This window comes from Nycticebus coucang, chromosome 13, assembly GCF_027406575.1.
Source record: "Nycticebus coucang isolate mNycCou1 chromosome 13, mNycCou1.pri, whole genome shotgun sequence".
In the NCBI taxonomy this organism is placed as follows: domain Eukaryota; kingdom Metazoa; phylum Chordata; class Mammalia; order Primates; family Lorisidae; genus Nycticebus; species Nycticebus coucang.
This window is the reverse complement of record NC_069792.1, coordinates 100,141,076-100,156,933: the sequence shown is the minus strand read 5'-3', so window position 1 is coordinate 100,156,933 and position 15,858 is coordinate 100,141,076. Positions and strand designations below refer to the sequence as shown.

The 15,858-nt window shown below is 58.6% G+C and overlaps 1 protein-coding gene across 1 annotated transcript; it reads left to right on the top strand.

Annotated features, from left to right (window-relative positions):
* Positions 1-743: 743 nt before the first annotated feature.
* On the top strand, positions 744-12,999 carry GPR20 (G protein-coupled receptor 20). Its single transcript, XM_053559052.1, has 2 exons — positions 744-806; positions 9,410-12,999. The coding sequence occupies exon 2, from the start codon at positions 9,433-9,435 to the stop codon at positions 10,513-10,515; it is 1,083 nt and encodes a 360-aa protein (XP_053415027.1). The 5' UTR covers positions 744-806; positions 9,410-9,432; the 3' UTR covers positions 10,516-12,999.
* Positions 13,000-15,858: the final 2,859 nt, after the last annotated feature.

Below are 15,858 nucleotides of genomic sequence, written 5' to 3'. Positions count from 1 at the left end.
CCTCTCTAGGCCTCAGTTTCCCCAACTAGGGCAGAACAGTATCTAAGGAGATAACGATAGCCTGTGGACTCAGCACTGCAGTAGTGGGATGGTGGAGCCACCCTCTACCTGAGCCTCCCATGACTCCCATTGCCCACAGGATCAAATGCACCATGCTGGTGCCCCCTGGGGGTGCTGGGACTCAGTGTAGAAGGCCCCTGCTCACTCCTAGCTCTAATTGCTTGCTGCCTGAGAACTACCCAGTGGCCTCCCCTCCTGCCCATCCAGGCCACCTGCTTCCTGTAACACCTCCCCTTGCACACCCCAGGAAGCCCCTCCAGCCTGGGCCCAGCCCAGCAGGCTGAGTTAGGGCTCCGCAGCAGGCCTGCTCTCTGCTGTCGGTCTGTGTCAACCAGATTGAGTTCCAGGAGGCACAGGCTTCCCTCGGGGACATTTGCCCTGGGTCTCCATATGTCGCTCCCAGGAAGAAAACCCAAATCAGCTGTACCACCAGGGCACGGCAACACTCCCCTGCGCCACCAACCCTCCCAGACAGTAGGCCTGTCTCGGCCCTCCCACGCCTCAGTTTACCGCTCTGTTCTAAGGGGGCGTGGGGACTCTGGCAACCCAGACTCCCTCCCTCTGGGCCCTGAGCCTCTCTCCTCCTGGGGGCGGGGAAGGAGCCTGCCCCGCCCCCACTGGCTGCCTTTGCCCAAAAGGAGCCCCAAGCAGGCCTGACGTCAGTCAGGCCCTAGGAAGGCACATCCAACAAGCAGAGGCAGAGCAGCTGTGGACACACTGTCTCCAGCCGCTGAGGCAAAGGCGTGGTGAGTGTCCCCCTTGGGCTGGCCACCTGGCCTCCCTCTCTGCTCCCCAGGAGGCTCCTAAGCTACTGGGAGCCAGGGAGTCCTCACTCCCCTCTAGGCACGCAGTTGGAGGACAGAGGTGCGAGAAACTGCCCCAGACCAGGGCTTGGAGAAGGTCCTGCCCACCAGGGAGCCATTGCGGCCATGAGGACGCTGAGGCCAGGGAAAGGGCAGGCGAGCTGGCCAGGCTGGATGAGGGGAGGGAAGGCTGTGCTGCTGGGTGCCCACCCTACCCTGGACTTCATTCATTCATTCACCATTCACCACTCTCACTGAGACTCTCCTGCTGCCCAAAGCAGGCCCTGAATTTTCCCACCTGTCAAGGCAATGGGTAGCCCCAGAGGCTGGGCCAGGGAAGGGGTTGAGGCACCCTAGAGCCACTTGGCAAGCGCAGAGCCTCAGCCACACCTACACCCACAGTCTGGGACAGGGCTGGGGGTTGAGACTTGAGGGGAAGCTCAGAGAAGGGCACTCCCCCCGCAAGGGTCAGCCCTGACATTCCTCATCTCAGGCCCTCTGCTGAAGCTCTTTAGGGCTGGGGAAACTGAGGCCTGGGGAGGCTGGCTTGCTTAGCCCCCAGCACAGCCCTTGAAACTGGCACTGCCTGGCCCAGCTCTCAGGGGTGTATCTGCCCTGTGAGAAGGCAGCAGGAGCAGGGTCCCCAGGGGGGTAGCGGTTGGGAACTGGCCAGTGGCCAGGGTGCCAGCAGGGTAGACAGAGAGCAGCTAGTTAGCCGTGGCAGGACTGGAGCTGGAAGGGGTGCTGGCCACAGCCCCCATGTTCTCTCCTCCACAGACAGTCACCCAGGGGCTCTCCTGCTGTCCAAGGGCTGCCTGGCCGTGTGGCCATGGGCAGATCACTGCCCCTCTTTGAGCCACACAGCTCAGGCCCATCGGCAAAGGCAGGATGTGCCGCTAAGCAGCTGGGCGAGGAGGTGGTGGGTGGGGTCAAACCTCTTCCCAGCACCTGCCAGGAGCATGTAGGGTGGTCTTGCTTTGTTCCCCTGATAACCTGAGTGAGGACGAGGAGTGATTCACTGTGCAGAAAGGACCCTGAAGGGCAAAGAGGCCAGAGCGGCTTTAAGCAATCACTCATTCAGCCAGCTTCTGGCAATCACTCATTCAACTGGTCAGCACACTCTGCTGTAGTCCCGGCAGGCAGCTGTGGCCTCACAGCACTCCCAGTGCAGCAGGGAAAACAATAAACAGGAAAGTAAATAAACGTGAAACTTTGGAGGAGTGGGACAGCTTCAAAGAAAATAAGGCAGGTGAAGCTGTGTGGACAGCGGGGTTCAGGGATGCCTCACTCTGGAAGAGCCTAAGCCACCTCCACAGTACCCAGCACAGAAGCCCCTACCACTCACTGTACTCCCCACTGCCCTGACCACTGTCCTCTCAGACCCTCCCAAGGCCTGTCCTGCCTGTGACCAGCCTGCTCCCCGCCACCTCTAGCTGTGAGCTCTGCAAGGAGAGGCCTGATCTGCCCAGAAACCCTCTGTACCCCAATGCTACTAAGTCTCAGTTTGACACATCTAAAATGCGTGGTCCTAATTACTGCCCGGTCCTGACTACTAGGCAGTGTGGCCAGGGGTGAGCCACCCCACCCCCAAGCCTCTGAGCCCCTCTCGGCACAGCAGGGCCATCGTGGCTCTCAGCGGCAAGGCACAGACCAGAGGGGTCTGCTGTGTGCCCAGCTGAGCTGAGCCCAGGACACTGGCAGGCAGAGAGACCAGCAGGCTAGGGTCAAGCCCAGCTCCCCCACCCTGGACATTCAACTTAACCCCTCTGTACCTCAGTTTCCTCACAGGCAAAAGGGGCCAGCGGCACCTATTTGGGGCATCTGGGAGGAGTCATCTGGGAAGAATCATCTCAGCACGTGCCTGTGAAGTGTGGGCTTACCGCCCTCCCCACCAGGGAGGTGTGTCAGAAGGTTCAGGGAGGGCTGTATGGGGTCCAGTGGGGTAGTGACTGTGGGTGCCAGGAGCCTTCACCAAGTGACGAGAGAACAGTGAGCCAGGCAGAGGGAATGGTACATACAAGGTCAAGAGGGCCAGCCAAGGGTATTCAGGCAAAGGACAAAGCAGAGGCCAGGCAGATGCACACTGTGGGAGTCTGGGCCTGGTGCCCCTAGAGAGGCTGAGCTGGCGGAGTGGGTGTCAGGGGCTGTACCAGCTATAGCTGTCCAGACTAAAGGTGAACCATGATCCTGGCTGACGGAGCAGCAGGGGCTGGCTGGGGATGTGCAGGACCTCCAAGTACAGCCAGTACCTTGGGGCTGCATGCCCAGAGATGCCTGGCACGCCCCTCAGAGCCACGGTCTCAGCTAAAGGTGCTCCCAGAAGGGGAACTTCAAGCACAGCCCAGGTGCCCTACTCAGCCCTCGCCCCTGGGTTACCCTGATCCCTGAGCTGGGGTGGATGAGGCCCTGCTGGTGGGGGTCGGGGGGCACAGTTTCCACTCAGTGCTGCTTGGGAGCTATGGGGTGACCCGGGCCAGTCTGGCCCCATTTGGAGGACTCAGTAAGGGCACAGCGGCCTCTGGGCAGTAGAAGCAGAGGCTCAGACCAGCCAAAAACAGCAGGCAATGCTCTAACGCAGACGCCACGAAACCAAGAATAATTATAAAAATAAATAGGCAGATGGTTCCCCCAATAGTGGCTATTTCGTCCTTGAAAGGCTATGGGGATCACCTGGTCTGGGGCACAGGCTTCAGCACATACCAGCACCCTGAGAACACCCTGTGTGCAAACTTCCAGTGCAGAGAGGCCACGTCCAGACCTGCTGCTCCCCACCCCACGCCTGGTCCCACTGCAGACCTCGTTCTGATTCCCAGTTTCACCCACTCTGTGCTGTGTGACCTTGGGCACATCACTGACTCTCTAGGCCCCAGTCTCTCATGTGTAGAAGCTGGAATTGCCATTCAGACGCAAGGTGCCCTGTGGCGGCTGGCCCCTAGAGTGTGGCGAGGAGAAGGCTGGATCAGTGCTCCACATCTGCTCCTCCTGGACTACACACAGGGTCGTGGGCCAGACTCCCAGGCAGGCTTGACAGCCACCTGCTGCCTAGGGAAGAGGCCAAGCCCACTGGGCTGCCTGGCCTCATGTGGCAGGGCTGAGGCAGAGAGGCTTCGGGGAGAGGTATCCACAGGGCAGCTGGGCAGCCAAGAGAGAATTCACAGGGACCGTGCATTGGACTTGAGAGGAGCCCAAGAAAAAGTAGGCACAGCCCTCCCCCACCCACCATCCTTGAGTAAGTGCCAGCATCCCAAGCCTTGGGGGTCTTGTCCTCCTGTTGCCAGCCACACGGTAGGGATCCAGTGAGCTATGAGTGGCCAGTGAGGCAGCAGCCCCCAACCTATGCTCTGGGCATGAAATATTGGCATGGCCATTGGCTGGGTAGAACACAAGTCCCAGGAGAGGGGGCAGGGTCAAGTGACATAGTGGAAAGATGGTCATCCCTCTCCCCTAGGAAAGTTCCCAGGGTCATGAGTGCACAAAGGCTCTGAGAAGTCCTACACGGAGTGCCCTGGATAGCCTGGGCCTCTTCGCTTCCTGCCCGTGAGCACGCTGGTCCTGTCAGGGCCCAATCATGTGTGGAAACCAGAAACTCTTTCTGTAGCTCTGCACCTTCCACGTGGGGCATCTCGTCCAGTCCACAGCACTGCCTGATTTCATGCATTCACTTAACACATATGGTTCCCAGAATCACAGGTGAGGTCACTGAGGCTCCAAGCAGTAGGATGACATGCCCAAGGCCTCACAGGTGGTGAGTGATGGAGCTGGCTTAGGCTAAAGACTGCTGCCACCAAAGGTGGGATGGGGGAGGTCATGGGTGGGGGTAGGGTATGGGAAACACAAGTGTGGTCCTAAGAGCCAAGTGATTGGTGGGGGAGGGAGTCTTCCTGTAGGAGGTGTCAGCCCTGCTCATCTGGGAAGGCTAGTGGGTCCTGAGGTGGAGCTGGGGGCAGAAGCTGGTCGGCGAGCACCAAATGCCAATGTGAGAAACCAGGCCTCCCTCTGTCAGCTTTCCAGGCTCGCTTAGAGTTCATTTGGCCAGAGAAATACGGATGCCACTCCCAGGTAGAGCAGATGGGGGCTCTGCCGCACCCACCAGCCATCCACGGAAAGCTCACAGTCTGATAGGAGAGGGTGTGGCACATAGCAGCAGAGCAGAATGAGCCCTGGCATGGGGGACATGCAGGACACCCTGGGAGAGGGCAGCAGGGAGAGGCATCAGCCAGTCCAGGGAGGAAAGGAAGGCTTCCTGGAGGAGGTGAGCCCAGGAAGAGGTCCCAGGAGTGGGCATCAATAATACTGGAAAGGGAGATAAGGGAGCCAGCGTGAGAGCGTGAGATGGGATGGGTGTCAAATGGGGGGAGGGGCGGGCAAGGGTGCAAGTGTGCTGGGGCCATCTAGTGCGCTCTTCTCCTAAAGCTTCAGGCAGCCCCAGGACGACCCCTGCCCCAGAAGTCCCTCCTCAGAAGGCCATCTGCTCCGTATGGGGTGGGGGCTTCTCCCTTGACCCTCTGCGGCCTCTGCTGGAGGGTTTCTTTTCTTTTTTTCCTTTTGTATTTATTTTATGCTGGAGGGGTTTTGCAAAGTCTCCTAAGACCCCTGACACATGCAGGGCTCTGGCTCTGCCCATCCAGAGAGGTTGGGGCATAGCAGGGCAAAGCATCCCCCCCGCACCCCCCCCCAGACCACACATACACCAAGTGCTTCATCTTGGAGGAGGCTGGCAACAGCCCAATGGGTGCAATCCTGCCATTCCCACTGCGCAGGAGAGACTAAGGCTCAAGAAGCCCACCCAGGAGGGCCCACCCAAGGCCACAACCCTCGCTCCCTGGCTGGGGCCATGAGAGGCACCAGGAGGCCTTCTCTGGGTGAACTGGGTCCAGGCTCTGTGCTCAAGAGTTGGGGCAAGAGGGAGGTGCCTGTGGCTCAGTGGGTAGGACACCAGCCCCATATACTGAGGGTGGTGGGTTCAAACCCAGCCCCAGCCAAAACTGCAACAACAATAAAAAACTAACACAGTTTAATAAAAAAAAAAAAAAAAAAGTTGGTCCTCTCTAATCCCTCATCCTCTCTGTGTGTAGAGGACTCCAGGCCAGGAGCTTTCCCCAGCCCACTTCCCGTTTCTGGGTACCTGCCATGTGCTTCTCATGGGCACAGTGCCCCCAGGGCAGGCTCTGTCTGGCCCCCCTCATAGTGAGGAAGTGGAGGCTCAGAGACTTTAAGGCCATGGCCTGTTCAGGGACAAGCCAGGTGTGGACAGGGCAGCCCAGGCAAAGCTGGGGCTCTTGGTGGCCACATTCCAGACCATGTCTCCCTTTGCTGACTGTGGCCTCCCCTCTGCCGTGTCCCCAGGGAAGTGCCTCAGTGTAGGCCAGCGGAGCCTGAGAAGCCTCCCAGCCCTGAGCCCCACAGCACACTGGGCACTACAGGGACATGGCGCTGGCCCCTGCCCACTGAGCTCTGGCTGACTGGCCCGAGTTGTGGGCCCAGGGCACCTGCCAGGAATGGGAGGAAGAATTTCATCTTCTCCAGCCCCGCAGCTGGGCTGCAGATGCTGACCAGCCTGGGCCTCCTGGCCCAGCTGTGGAAGGCACCCTGACCACATGTAACCGATGAGGACAGCAAGGCCCCACTGACCTGGCCAAGACCTCAGCTGAAGGGATGTGAGGCCAGACTTGAACTTGCATTCCCATGACTGCTTGCTCTCAAATGGGCCCTCCCAAGGGCCAAGGCCAAGCTGTCCCCAGAATGTCCCCACAAACAGCAGAACTTTCTCTCTTTCTAAGCACTCACTGGAGGGCCACCTCCATGGGCCAATATTGGGGTCTGGAGTCCACCCCCTTCAGAACAAAAGGGATTGTGTGTAGAGGACCCCAGAGAGCAGTCATTTGATAATTAAGTCAGGAAACTGGTTGCTGTGAGAGGTGAGGTGGAGGGAAGAGGTGGGGGTGCTGGAGAGGCATGAGTGACTGGCAGGAGAAGAGGGCAGAGATGGCAGGCGTGAAGAGCCCAGGCGAAGGGCCCAGGCTGCGGCCAGGATCAGGGCACAGTATGTATGTGAGCGTGTTACCAGGGTTGGGCTCCGAGTGTCACAGGAAGCGAGGTTCCCCGTGTTACTGGAATTGAGGCTCAGTGTGCAACCACGATCAGGGCTTTAGCTGTGTTTAAGATCAGGTTTCAGACTCTTGGAACTGAGAATCAGCATGTACCTGCTATATGCCTGTTGTCCTGCAAGTCCACCCATCCCCCAACTCCAGGGTCCCCTGAGCCCCATATCCCTGGCCTGGACCCCCAGCACCTCCTGGCATTGTGGGTGAGCCTGTCTGGCCGGCCGTAAAATCCCCAGGGCCAGCATCATCCTGGAACTGTCTCCCAGAGGAAATGCTCTGTCATGTTTATTATTTGTCTCTGATTGTGACATTAGTACAGGCCTAATGCAGACAAATTGGAAAACCAAAGGCATGCAGAAGGGAATCCAAAAATAACTTCATGCCACGCTGTCCCCGGACCAGCCCTTGGTCCTCTGTAATCTTTCCTTCCAGCATCTTGTCCTAGCACAGGGGGACACACTGGATGGCACCCATCTCCTTCCTGGGGGTGCCCAGCCACATCCCCCCTCACTGCCAACCCCACAGCTGCAGACGGTCTTTTCCCGCCCCAACTCGCTGTCTCTCTGAGCCCACTGGGACTGGGGGAGGACTGAGCAAGTCATCCACACCCACCTGCGAGGGGCCAGAGGCAGAAAGCCAGCCTGGAGGACACTGTGAGCCAGACCTGGGCCAGCGCATGGTGGGGTGGCCAGGCATAGGCTTGGTCCAGGGGGGCAGATCCTGGGACGGGGGTCCCAGAGGCAGAGGAAACACTAGGTGACCTCAGGCAGATGCTGACCTCTGAGACTGACCATAGGGGTGGCTGCCTGCCCTGCAGGACCTGACCCTCCAAAAGCAAGCATTTCTTTACTGTGCCCACCTCTAGCTAGGCCGGGCATTTGGTCTCTGGGTCCCCCAGGAAGCAGGACTCAGTGTCTCTGTTCCATAGGGGTGGGACAGCCGGAGGGAGCCTGCTGCCCGAGGCCACACTAGTCAGTGAGAGTGGGTAGTGTCCAGCCTGTTTACAGCAGACAGCCATGGGGGGACATCAGGAGCGGGAAGGGTCTCTCCAGGCCCCTGCAGCTGGGGGAGGGCACAGCACACCCCAAATGGCCCATGTGCCCACCCTCCCTGCTGCCTCTCTCCAAAGGCTTCTCCTTTCTCCTGAAAAAGCTAGAAATGTCCTTATTTGGAGGGTCAGCCTGGCTCTGGGTGGAGGTGGGGTCCTGTTAACCCTTCATTTATAAATAAAGGGATAAATCATGGCTGAGTTAAACATGCATGGGCAGAAACATAAATAGAGGGGGCGGCTCTGGCTCAGCCCCCACCCGCCCCCCCACTGCTAGGCCAGGATGGGGGAGCACAGTGTTTATTTGAGTCACACCCCGCCTGTCTGCTGCTGGGACCTGGCTCCAGGCTCTGGCCCCAGAGAGCCACCCACACGGGTCTGTCTCCTTCTCTGCAGGGTTGGGGGATAAGGAGGGCACTTGCTTCTCAGCACTAGCAGGGGGCTGGGCTGCCCAGTGGGACTGGTTCTCAGCCCCTGTGCAGCCCTGGTGGAAATGTTCCTCACTAGGACCCTCATCCTGGGCATTGAGCTGACGGGGCCTGGGAGAAGGTGGACACAGATGTACAACCTGGGGGACAGGCCATGACGGGGCCATGGGGGTAAGGGGCTGAGGGTCACCCAAACATCCCCACTTTCCCACATTTTCCCTTGGTGGGGGCTCTGTCTCAGCAGAAATAACTACGTGAGGGGTGTCACCGTGACCTTGTCCAGATGAGCTCACTTACTCCTCCTAGAAGCAGGACCCCCACGGTGCAGGTTAGAAGCATGGCACAGAGAGGGTAAGGGACTTTGCTGAGAATGCACAGCCAGTAGGTGGCGGGACCAGGATTGGAGTCCAGCTCTGCAGTGCAGGTGTGAGCTGGGTTTTTTCCATTCTTCTCTTTCTCTCCCAAGGACAGTGCTGTGTGACAAGTGTTTTTACTTCCTTACTACAAAAAGGGCAGTCTCCAAAACCGTAGCATTTTGCCAAAGCTCCACTCCAGCAAGTTCCAGGGCTGAGATTTGAACCCACGTCTGCCTCTAAAAACCCGTGCCTTAGCCAGGCGTTGTGGCAGGCGCCTGTAATCCCAGCTACTTAGGAGGCTGAGGCAAGAGAATCACCTAAGCCCTAGAGCTGGAGGTTGCTGTGACCTGTGATGCCACAGCACTCTACCGAGGGTAAAAAGTGAGACTGTCTCTAAAAAAAAAAGGAAAGAAAACCCATGCCTTTTTCCCCAGCTCGCCGCCCGGTCTGGGTGGAGCAGAGAGAGTAGGCATTTCAGGCTCAGGACAAGCAAAGGCACAAAAGCAGCAACGTTGGACATGTGGGGCCCACAAGCCAGGCAAGGGCCAGGCCTCCAGGAAGTGCCCCATGCTGGGCCAGTGCCTCCATGACCCTGTCTCCTTGCTTCCAGGCCCGGGGCGCACTGGCACCGTCATGCCTTCCTTATCTCCAGCAGAGCCCTCGGCCGTGGCAGCCCCCAATGCCACAGCAGCCGTGGCAGTGTGGACCAACACCAGCATGCCCGAGGTGCCCCTGTTCCACCTGTTTGCCCTGCTGGACGAGGAGTTGCACGCTGCCTTCCCAGGCCTATGGCTGGCGCTAATGGCAGTGCATGGCACCATCTTCTTGGCAGGGCTGGTTCTCAATGGGCTGGCACTGTACGTTTTCTGCTGCCGCACCAGGGCTAAGACACCATCCATCATCTACACTATCAACCTGGTGGTGACCGACCTGCTGGTGGGCCTGTCTCTGCCCACGCGCTTTGCCGTCTTCTACGGTGCCCAGGGCTGCCTGCGCTGTGCCTTCCCACATGTCCTCGGCTACTTCCTCAACATGCACTGCTCCATCCTCTTCCTCACCTGCATTTGTGTGGACCGCTACCTGGCCATCGTGCAGCCCGAGGGTTCTCGTCGCTGGCGCCAGCCTGCCTGTGCCAGGGCCGTGTGCGCCTTCGTGTGGCTGGCCGCGGGGGCCGTGACCCTGTCCGTGCTGGGCGTGACAGCCAGCGGCTGGCCCTGCTGCCGCGTGTTTGCACTAACCGTCCTGGAGTTCCTGTTACCGCTGCTGGTCATCAGTGTGTTCACAGGCCGCATCATGTGTGCACTGTCGCGGCCGGGCCTGCTGCACCAGGGCCGCCAGCACCGCGTGCGCGCCATGCAGCTGCTGCTCACGGTGCTCGTCATCTTCCTGGTCTGCTTCACGCCCTTCCATGCCCGCCAGGTGGCCGTGGCCCTGTGGCCTGACATGCCACATCAGGCAAGCCTCGTGATCTACCATGTGGCTGTGACCCTCAGCAGCCTCAACAGTTGCATGGACCCCATTGTCTACTGCTTTGTCACCAGCGGCTTCCAGGCCACCGTACGTGGCCTCTTCCACCAGCATGGAGCTGAGAGTGTGCCCAGCTGTGGCAACGTGGTTAGCATGCCCAAGAGCTCCAAGGGCTCCGGCCATCATCACGTCCTCAGTGCCTGCCCTCGCGCCCTCACCCAGGCTCTGGCCAACGGGCCTGAGGCTTAGGGGGACCTACAAGGAGCCAAAGGTCTGGCTCTGCCCAGACACCAGCCATGACCGGGGCAGCAAATGGGTTTCATCTTGACAGACTGATGGTGCTCTTTGTTGAGACTCTAAGGCCACTGTGCTGGGGTCAATTAACAATGTCCTCCAAGGGTGTGGTGGCCAGAAGGCCAATGATGTGCTGTCCCTGGGGTATATTGTGCACATTGAAAACTCAGAGGGGCAGCCAGGAGCTGCTCCCCACCTGTCATTGCGTCCCCAGGATGACTTCCTCAGAAAAAGGGACAAAAATTATTTAAATACTCAATATTCCTGACAGGATTTTTAAAAACCTCCAGAGCCACTCTATCCCTGCCTCATTCACATGGGTAGAGGGATAAGGACAGAGAGAAAATGTCAGGGGACGTAAATGTTGGGAGACACCCCCCGTCAACGCCCCTGTGGGTTGTGTGGTGAGATGGCAGGCACACCGCTGTGAGCAGGAACTCTGAGCCCTGGGTTGACACTCGACACAACCACACAACGCAGAGGCTATTTTTCATCTACTTCCTGGTGCTGGAGGGGTTAAGTGACGTACACAGGTGCCACAGCCAGGCAACAGCAGGGTCAAAACCAAAGCCCAGCTCACCCTCCAATGCCCTTGGAGCTCCTTCCACGATACTTCCCAAGCCCCGAACCCTGCTGTCCTAGGACAACAACAGGGCTCATGGCCCATCCTACAGATGAGAAAACCAAGAATGAAGTCACACAGCAACTAAGGCCCAAGTCTGCCACCCCGAGGCCACTGTCTCCCCACACAAAGAGCCCTCTGATCTCCCCTCCAAGGCAGGGAGAACTCCAGCTGCTCCGGCCTGGCCACCATGTCCCTCATGGCTTCACAGAGATACTCTCTTTGGCTTGGGGTTCTGATGGCCTCTTCTAAGCTGGACTCCAGGGTTGCTTCCCACAGGCCTTCTGTCATGTGTCTAAGCTCCCACAAGCTCTTTCCAGACTAGCTTTAGAGGAGGGGAGCCCGTGGTCAGAGCCCCACCCCCACACTTGGCCACAGTCACTGAAGCAGGGCAGATGCTCAGGGTGGTGGTGGCCTGTGTGGCTGGAGCAGGCGGAGGGGGAAGGGCAGGCAAGCCCAGGGCTCGCAGCTCCGCTGTAGGCAGAGTATCCAGTTCCCAAGTTCAGGGCCCAGAGAGGGGCCTGGGTGGAAGATGAAAAGGCTGTGTATACACCCATTTTACAGACAAGGAAACTGAGGGAGAAGGGCCATCACAGAGTGAGTACATGGGTGATCCAAGGCTCAGCTTACTCCAGCCCCTTGAGGGGCAGCTGGGATGGGGGTGTCAGCCCAGACACATGAATGCCCAGCAGGGTGGTGGTGGAACTGGGACCCCACCTGGGCTGCTTCTGGGCCCAGGTACCTAAGGAGCAGTGGGCACCACCATGACCACTAGGCCAGGCATGGTGGGTAGTCCCTGACGCTGCATGGAATATGCCAGACCCAAGGACCACCCACTGGCTCCCCCTTGCCCCACCTAAGCCATCTCTCCATGTGACCTGGAGTGTGACACTCTCCTCTGACCTTGATTCCCCCACTGTACTGTGAGGACCTCTCTGGGCCACAGGTATGGGGAAGCCCAGGGCAATGAGAAGAGAGCTTGGGTCAGGGAGCAGCCTAGCCTTGGGGGGCCCCACCGGGCTTCACATGAAGCTTTACAGCCCCCCTTCTTTTACAGCACATGTCTCTCCCTGCCACTGTTCTGCCCCCATCAAAGTTCCCCCAGCATGGTCCCATTCCTGGTCATCACTCTAATTCACACTAAAGAGGCATGTGAATTAGTGTGCCTAATACTAATTAGGCTGACACCAGCTGACCGCTATGCTTAGCAGGGGAGCAGGGGTTGCAATCTTTCTGGAACAATTCCTTCCTCTAGGAGGAGGAGTCGCTAAGGTGGGTGTGCCAGGCCCTCCCTCCTTGGCCCCAATTCTGAAGCTCACCATTCAGCCTGGGTTCTTTGGGGCCTCAGAGGCTTCTCAGCCTTGGAGGAGAAGGACACCCAGGGTCAAAGAGGAAGGTTCCCACTCCCACTCCCACTTGCAACGCTTGAAAGGGGTGCTTGCTGCCCTCTGGGAACCCAGCCTGACAGCCCCCCATGCAGAACCCTCAATCCCCATCCCCACTCTGCTTTCTCCTCTGCCTTGCAGCTAGAGAGCTGGGTCTGTCAAGGCCCTTGCCAGTCCCCCCAGACCCCCCGACGCTTGGCCCCCTCCTGATAGCAGCCCCCCCCTTCCCTTCTCTGTGGGGCCTACAGGAGCCTGCAGGTCAGACCAAAACTGTCCTGAGCCCCATGAGGCCAGGGTGTGAGTTCTGTGGGTCCCACTCCCCATGCTCTCCCTTCCCAGATTTTCAGAACACCCAAGTGACATGAAATGGTGTGTGTATTTATATCCGATGTAAACAACATCCTTAACTGAAGTCCTTGTCCTGAATTAAAACTGTTTATTCCCATCTTGCCCACAACATGGTTCCTGGACTGGCAGACAGGCGGGGGGTCATTGGGTCCCCCCTCCTCTCAAAGTCCTGTGGAAGGCTACAGCACTGAGTTCATGGTTTCATTGTCCCTGTGAGGGCCCCAACTCTGATGGGAAGGGGACAGAGGGGACGCAGGTGGCAGACTTGTGGGCAGGGTGTGGGTGCGCAGCTGGGATGGCGGCACAGACCAGTAGAACAATGCCCACCCAAGGAGAGAGGGTGGAGGTGGGCAGGGCAGCCAGAATGCCCTACCCTGGGGCATCCTATCGTGTCACCAGAGGCATGATGTGAGGGGAGACGGAGGAGATGTGTCAGCAGCCGAGACAGGGACGAGCACAGTACCTGGGGCCTACAGAGTGCCGGCCGAGCACCCCGGTCCCTGAACATGAGAGGTTGAGGTTATCACCCCTTTTCATAGATGAGGAGACTTGCGGCTCTGGGGGTTAGCTGGGGAAGGGGCTCAACCCTGAGGCCCTTAGGTGCCAGTTTTTGCCTCCCACACTGCGTGGTCTCTAGCCTCTGTCCAGGGAACCCCCAGGTGGGCAGGAGGGGTGGCTAGATGAGGCTCATCACTCTCACTGTCTGGCACCCTCTGAGGCCGGAGGCGTCTAGAGGTAAATATTAGGGCCTGTTTAGATTACGCTCCATTAATAGCAGGAAATGTTGCCTGGGCTCCTGCCCCAGCTTCCTGGAGGCCTGAGGCCCAAGGCAGGGGTGGGGCGCCCTGTCTGCGTCACTGCCTGGTGTCCCACATCTGCCTCCTCCCATTCTGTGAGCCCAGGACCCTCACATCGTGGGAGGGTACCCATGAATGGTGCTAAACCCACAGGATCAGACACCATCCACATCTGCCAGACTGCTGGGGGCTGTGTTCCCAATTCACAGAAGAGAAAAATGTAGTGGGAACAGTCTGTGGCTTCCCAGCGCCATCTGGAGAAAGGAGCTGGAGTCTCCCCCACACCTGCCTGGCTCCAGGGTCAAGGCCATCCCCCACCTCCTGCCCCAGGACAGAAGCCACATAAAGCTGGATGTCAGTCAAGTGCAGGAGGAGAGATTGGAGGGAGGACAGGGAGAGGAGGGCCAGAGGGAGCTGCTGGGGTAGTGGCTCCTGTGCAGTTCACACACCTGCCACCTCCCCCTGGATACTCCCACCCGCATTTCCACAGGGCCAGGGCCCAGTGTGCAAGGAGGAGGCTCTGGCCCCAGGAGCCTCACTGTCCCTCCTCCTCTGGGCATAGCCTCCTCCACTTGCACTCTGGGCCCTGGCACCTTCCCTTGGGGAGTCATCTCTTAGCCCACGAACCCCACTGCCCTGCCAGTCTATGCCCAGAACTTTTGGGGTACCTCCTTTTCTCTCCCCACTGCTCCTGGGGAGCCTACCTGCCTCCCCACCCCCACCTCCACATGGCTCAGCTGCACCCTCCAGACTGGACCCCTATTACAAGCCCCTCACTGGTCCTCCAGATGGGTTGCTTTACCCCAACACTGCAGCATCTTCCCAGAACCCAGCTGCAACCAGAGTGAGCCCGGGCCTCCTCAGGGTCCTAGGGAGGCCTATACCTAGATGGCAGAGCCAGTGGAGATCTCGGTTCCCCCCATGAGAGGCTCAGCCCCAGGGAGTGCTGGGCAGAGGGCAGAGTATCTGGGAGGGCTTCCTGGAAGAGGCTCTTTCCTCCCAGCCCTTGCTCTGCCCTCCTCGGTCAGGAGCTGCTTTCCCAGAAGGCTCAGCCCCCTCCCAGCTGTGCTACCCCTGAGGGTGTCATGCTGACAGGCTCCAGTGTTTCACCCCCATTTTGTGGAAGAGCTCACCCACTGGGGCCACATCCACTGGTCCTCAGTCTAGCTCAATCGCCAATTGCTGATTCCAGGACCCCTTTCCCAAGCCTGGCTTTTTCTTTTTTTTTTTGAGACAGAGTCTAACTTTGTGTCTCCTGGTAGAGTACTGCACCCTCATAGCTCACAGCAACCTCAAACTCTTGGGCTCAAGCGATCCTCTTGCCTCTGCCTCCTGAGTAGCTGGGACTACAGGTGTCCACCACAACATGCCTGCATTTTAGAGATGGGTTCTTGAATTCCTGAGCTCAGGCTGGTCAGGCTGGTCTTGAACTCCTGAGCTCAAGTAATCTACTCACCTCAGCTGGTCTTGAACTCCTGAGCTCAAGTAATCTACTCACCTCACACCCAGAATGCTAGGATTATAGGTGCGAGCCACTGCACCTGGCCTCCCAGCCTGGCTTTGCCATCTATAAATGGGGGCCTCATGCCCAGACTGCAGGTGCCCCCGGCACACACTCCAGGAGGGTTGACACCTCAAGAGCCACTCAAGTCCCCACGACCTTAGTCATGTCCCTGCCCCTTCTGGGCCTAACCAAATGGGTGCCCAACCCTGGTGTGTGAAGTACCCACCTAGCCCGCCAGGACCCTGTGCTTCCACTGCTATCCAGGGCCTCAGCTCACCCCTTGTTCTTCATGCCTGCATGACCAGACCCTCAGTGAGGCTGACACCAGCGCCTAAGTGGGAAAAGCTCACTGTTCACAAACCAGCCCCTCAGCTTACTGCAGCTCCTGCTGGGAATGTGCTGGGCAGACAGGGGCAGGGTCCCCAATCATGCTGCAGCAGTGAGGTGTGTAGGCACCACATGCTGAGATAGAATAGGGGTCGGTGCATAAACCCAGGTGGGAGAAGTAAGTGGGGCAGGCTGTCTCTGCCCTGCCCTGAAAATAGGGCCCAGGACTGTGGGCTGAGCATGGCATCATGCTCAGGAAATTTCCAGCATCATTGTAATTTTTTTTTTTTTTTTGAGACCGAGTCTTACTATGTT

Excerpts from the sequence above, each read along its gene's own strand:
- GPR20 (XM_053559052.1), top strand. The coding sequence starts at position 9,433 with ATGCCTTCCTTATCTCCAGCAGAGCCCTCGGCCGTGGCAGCCCCCAAT.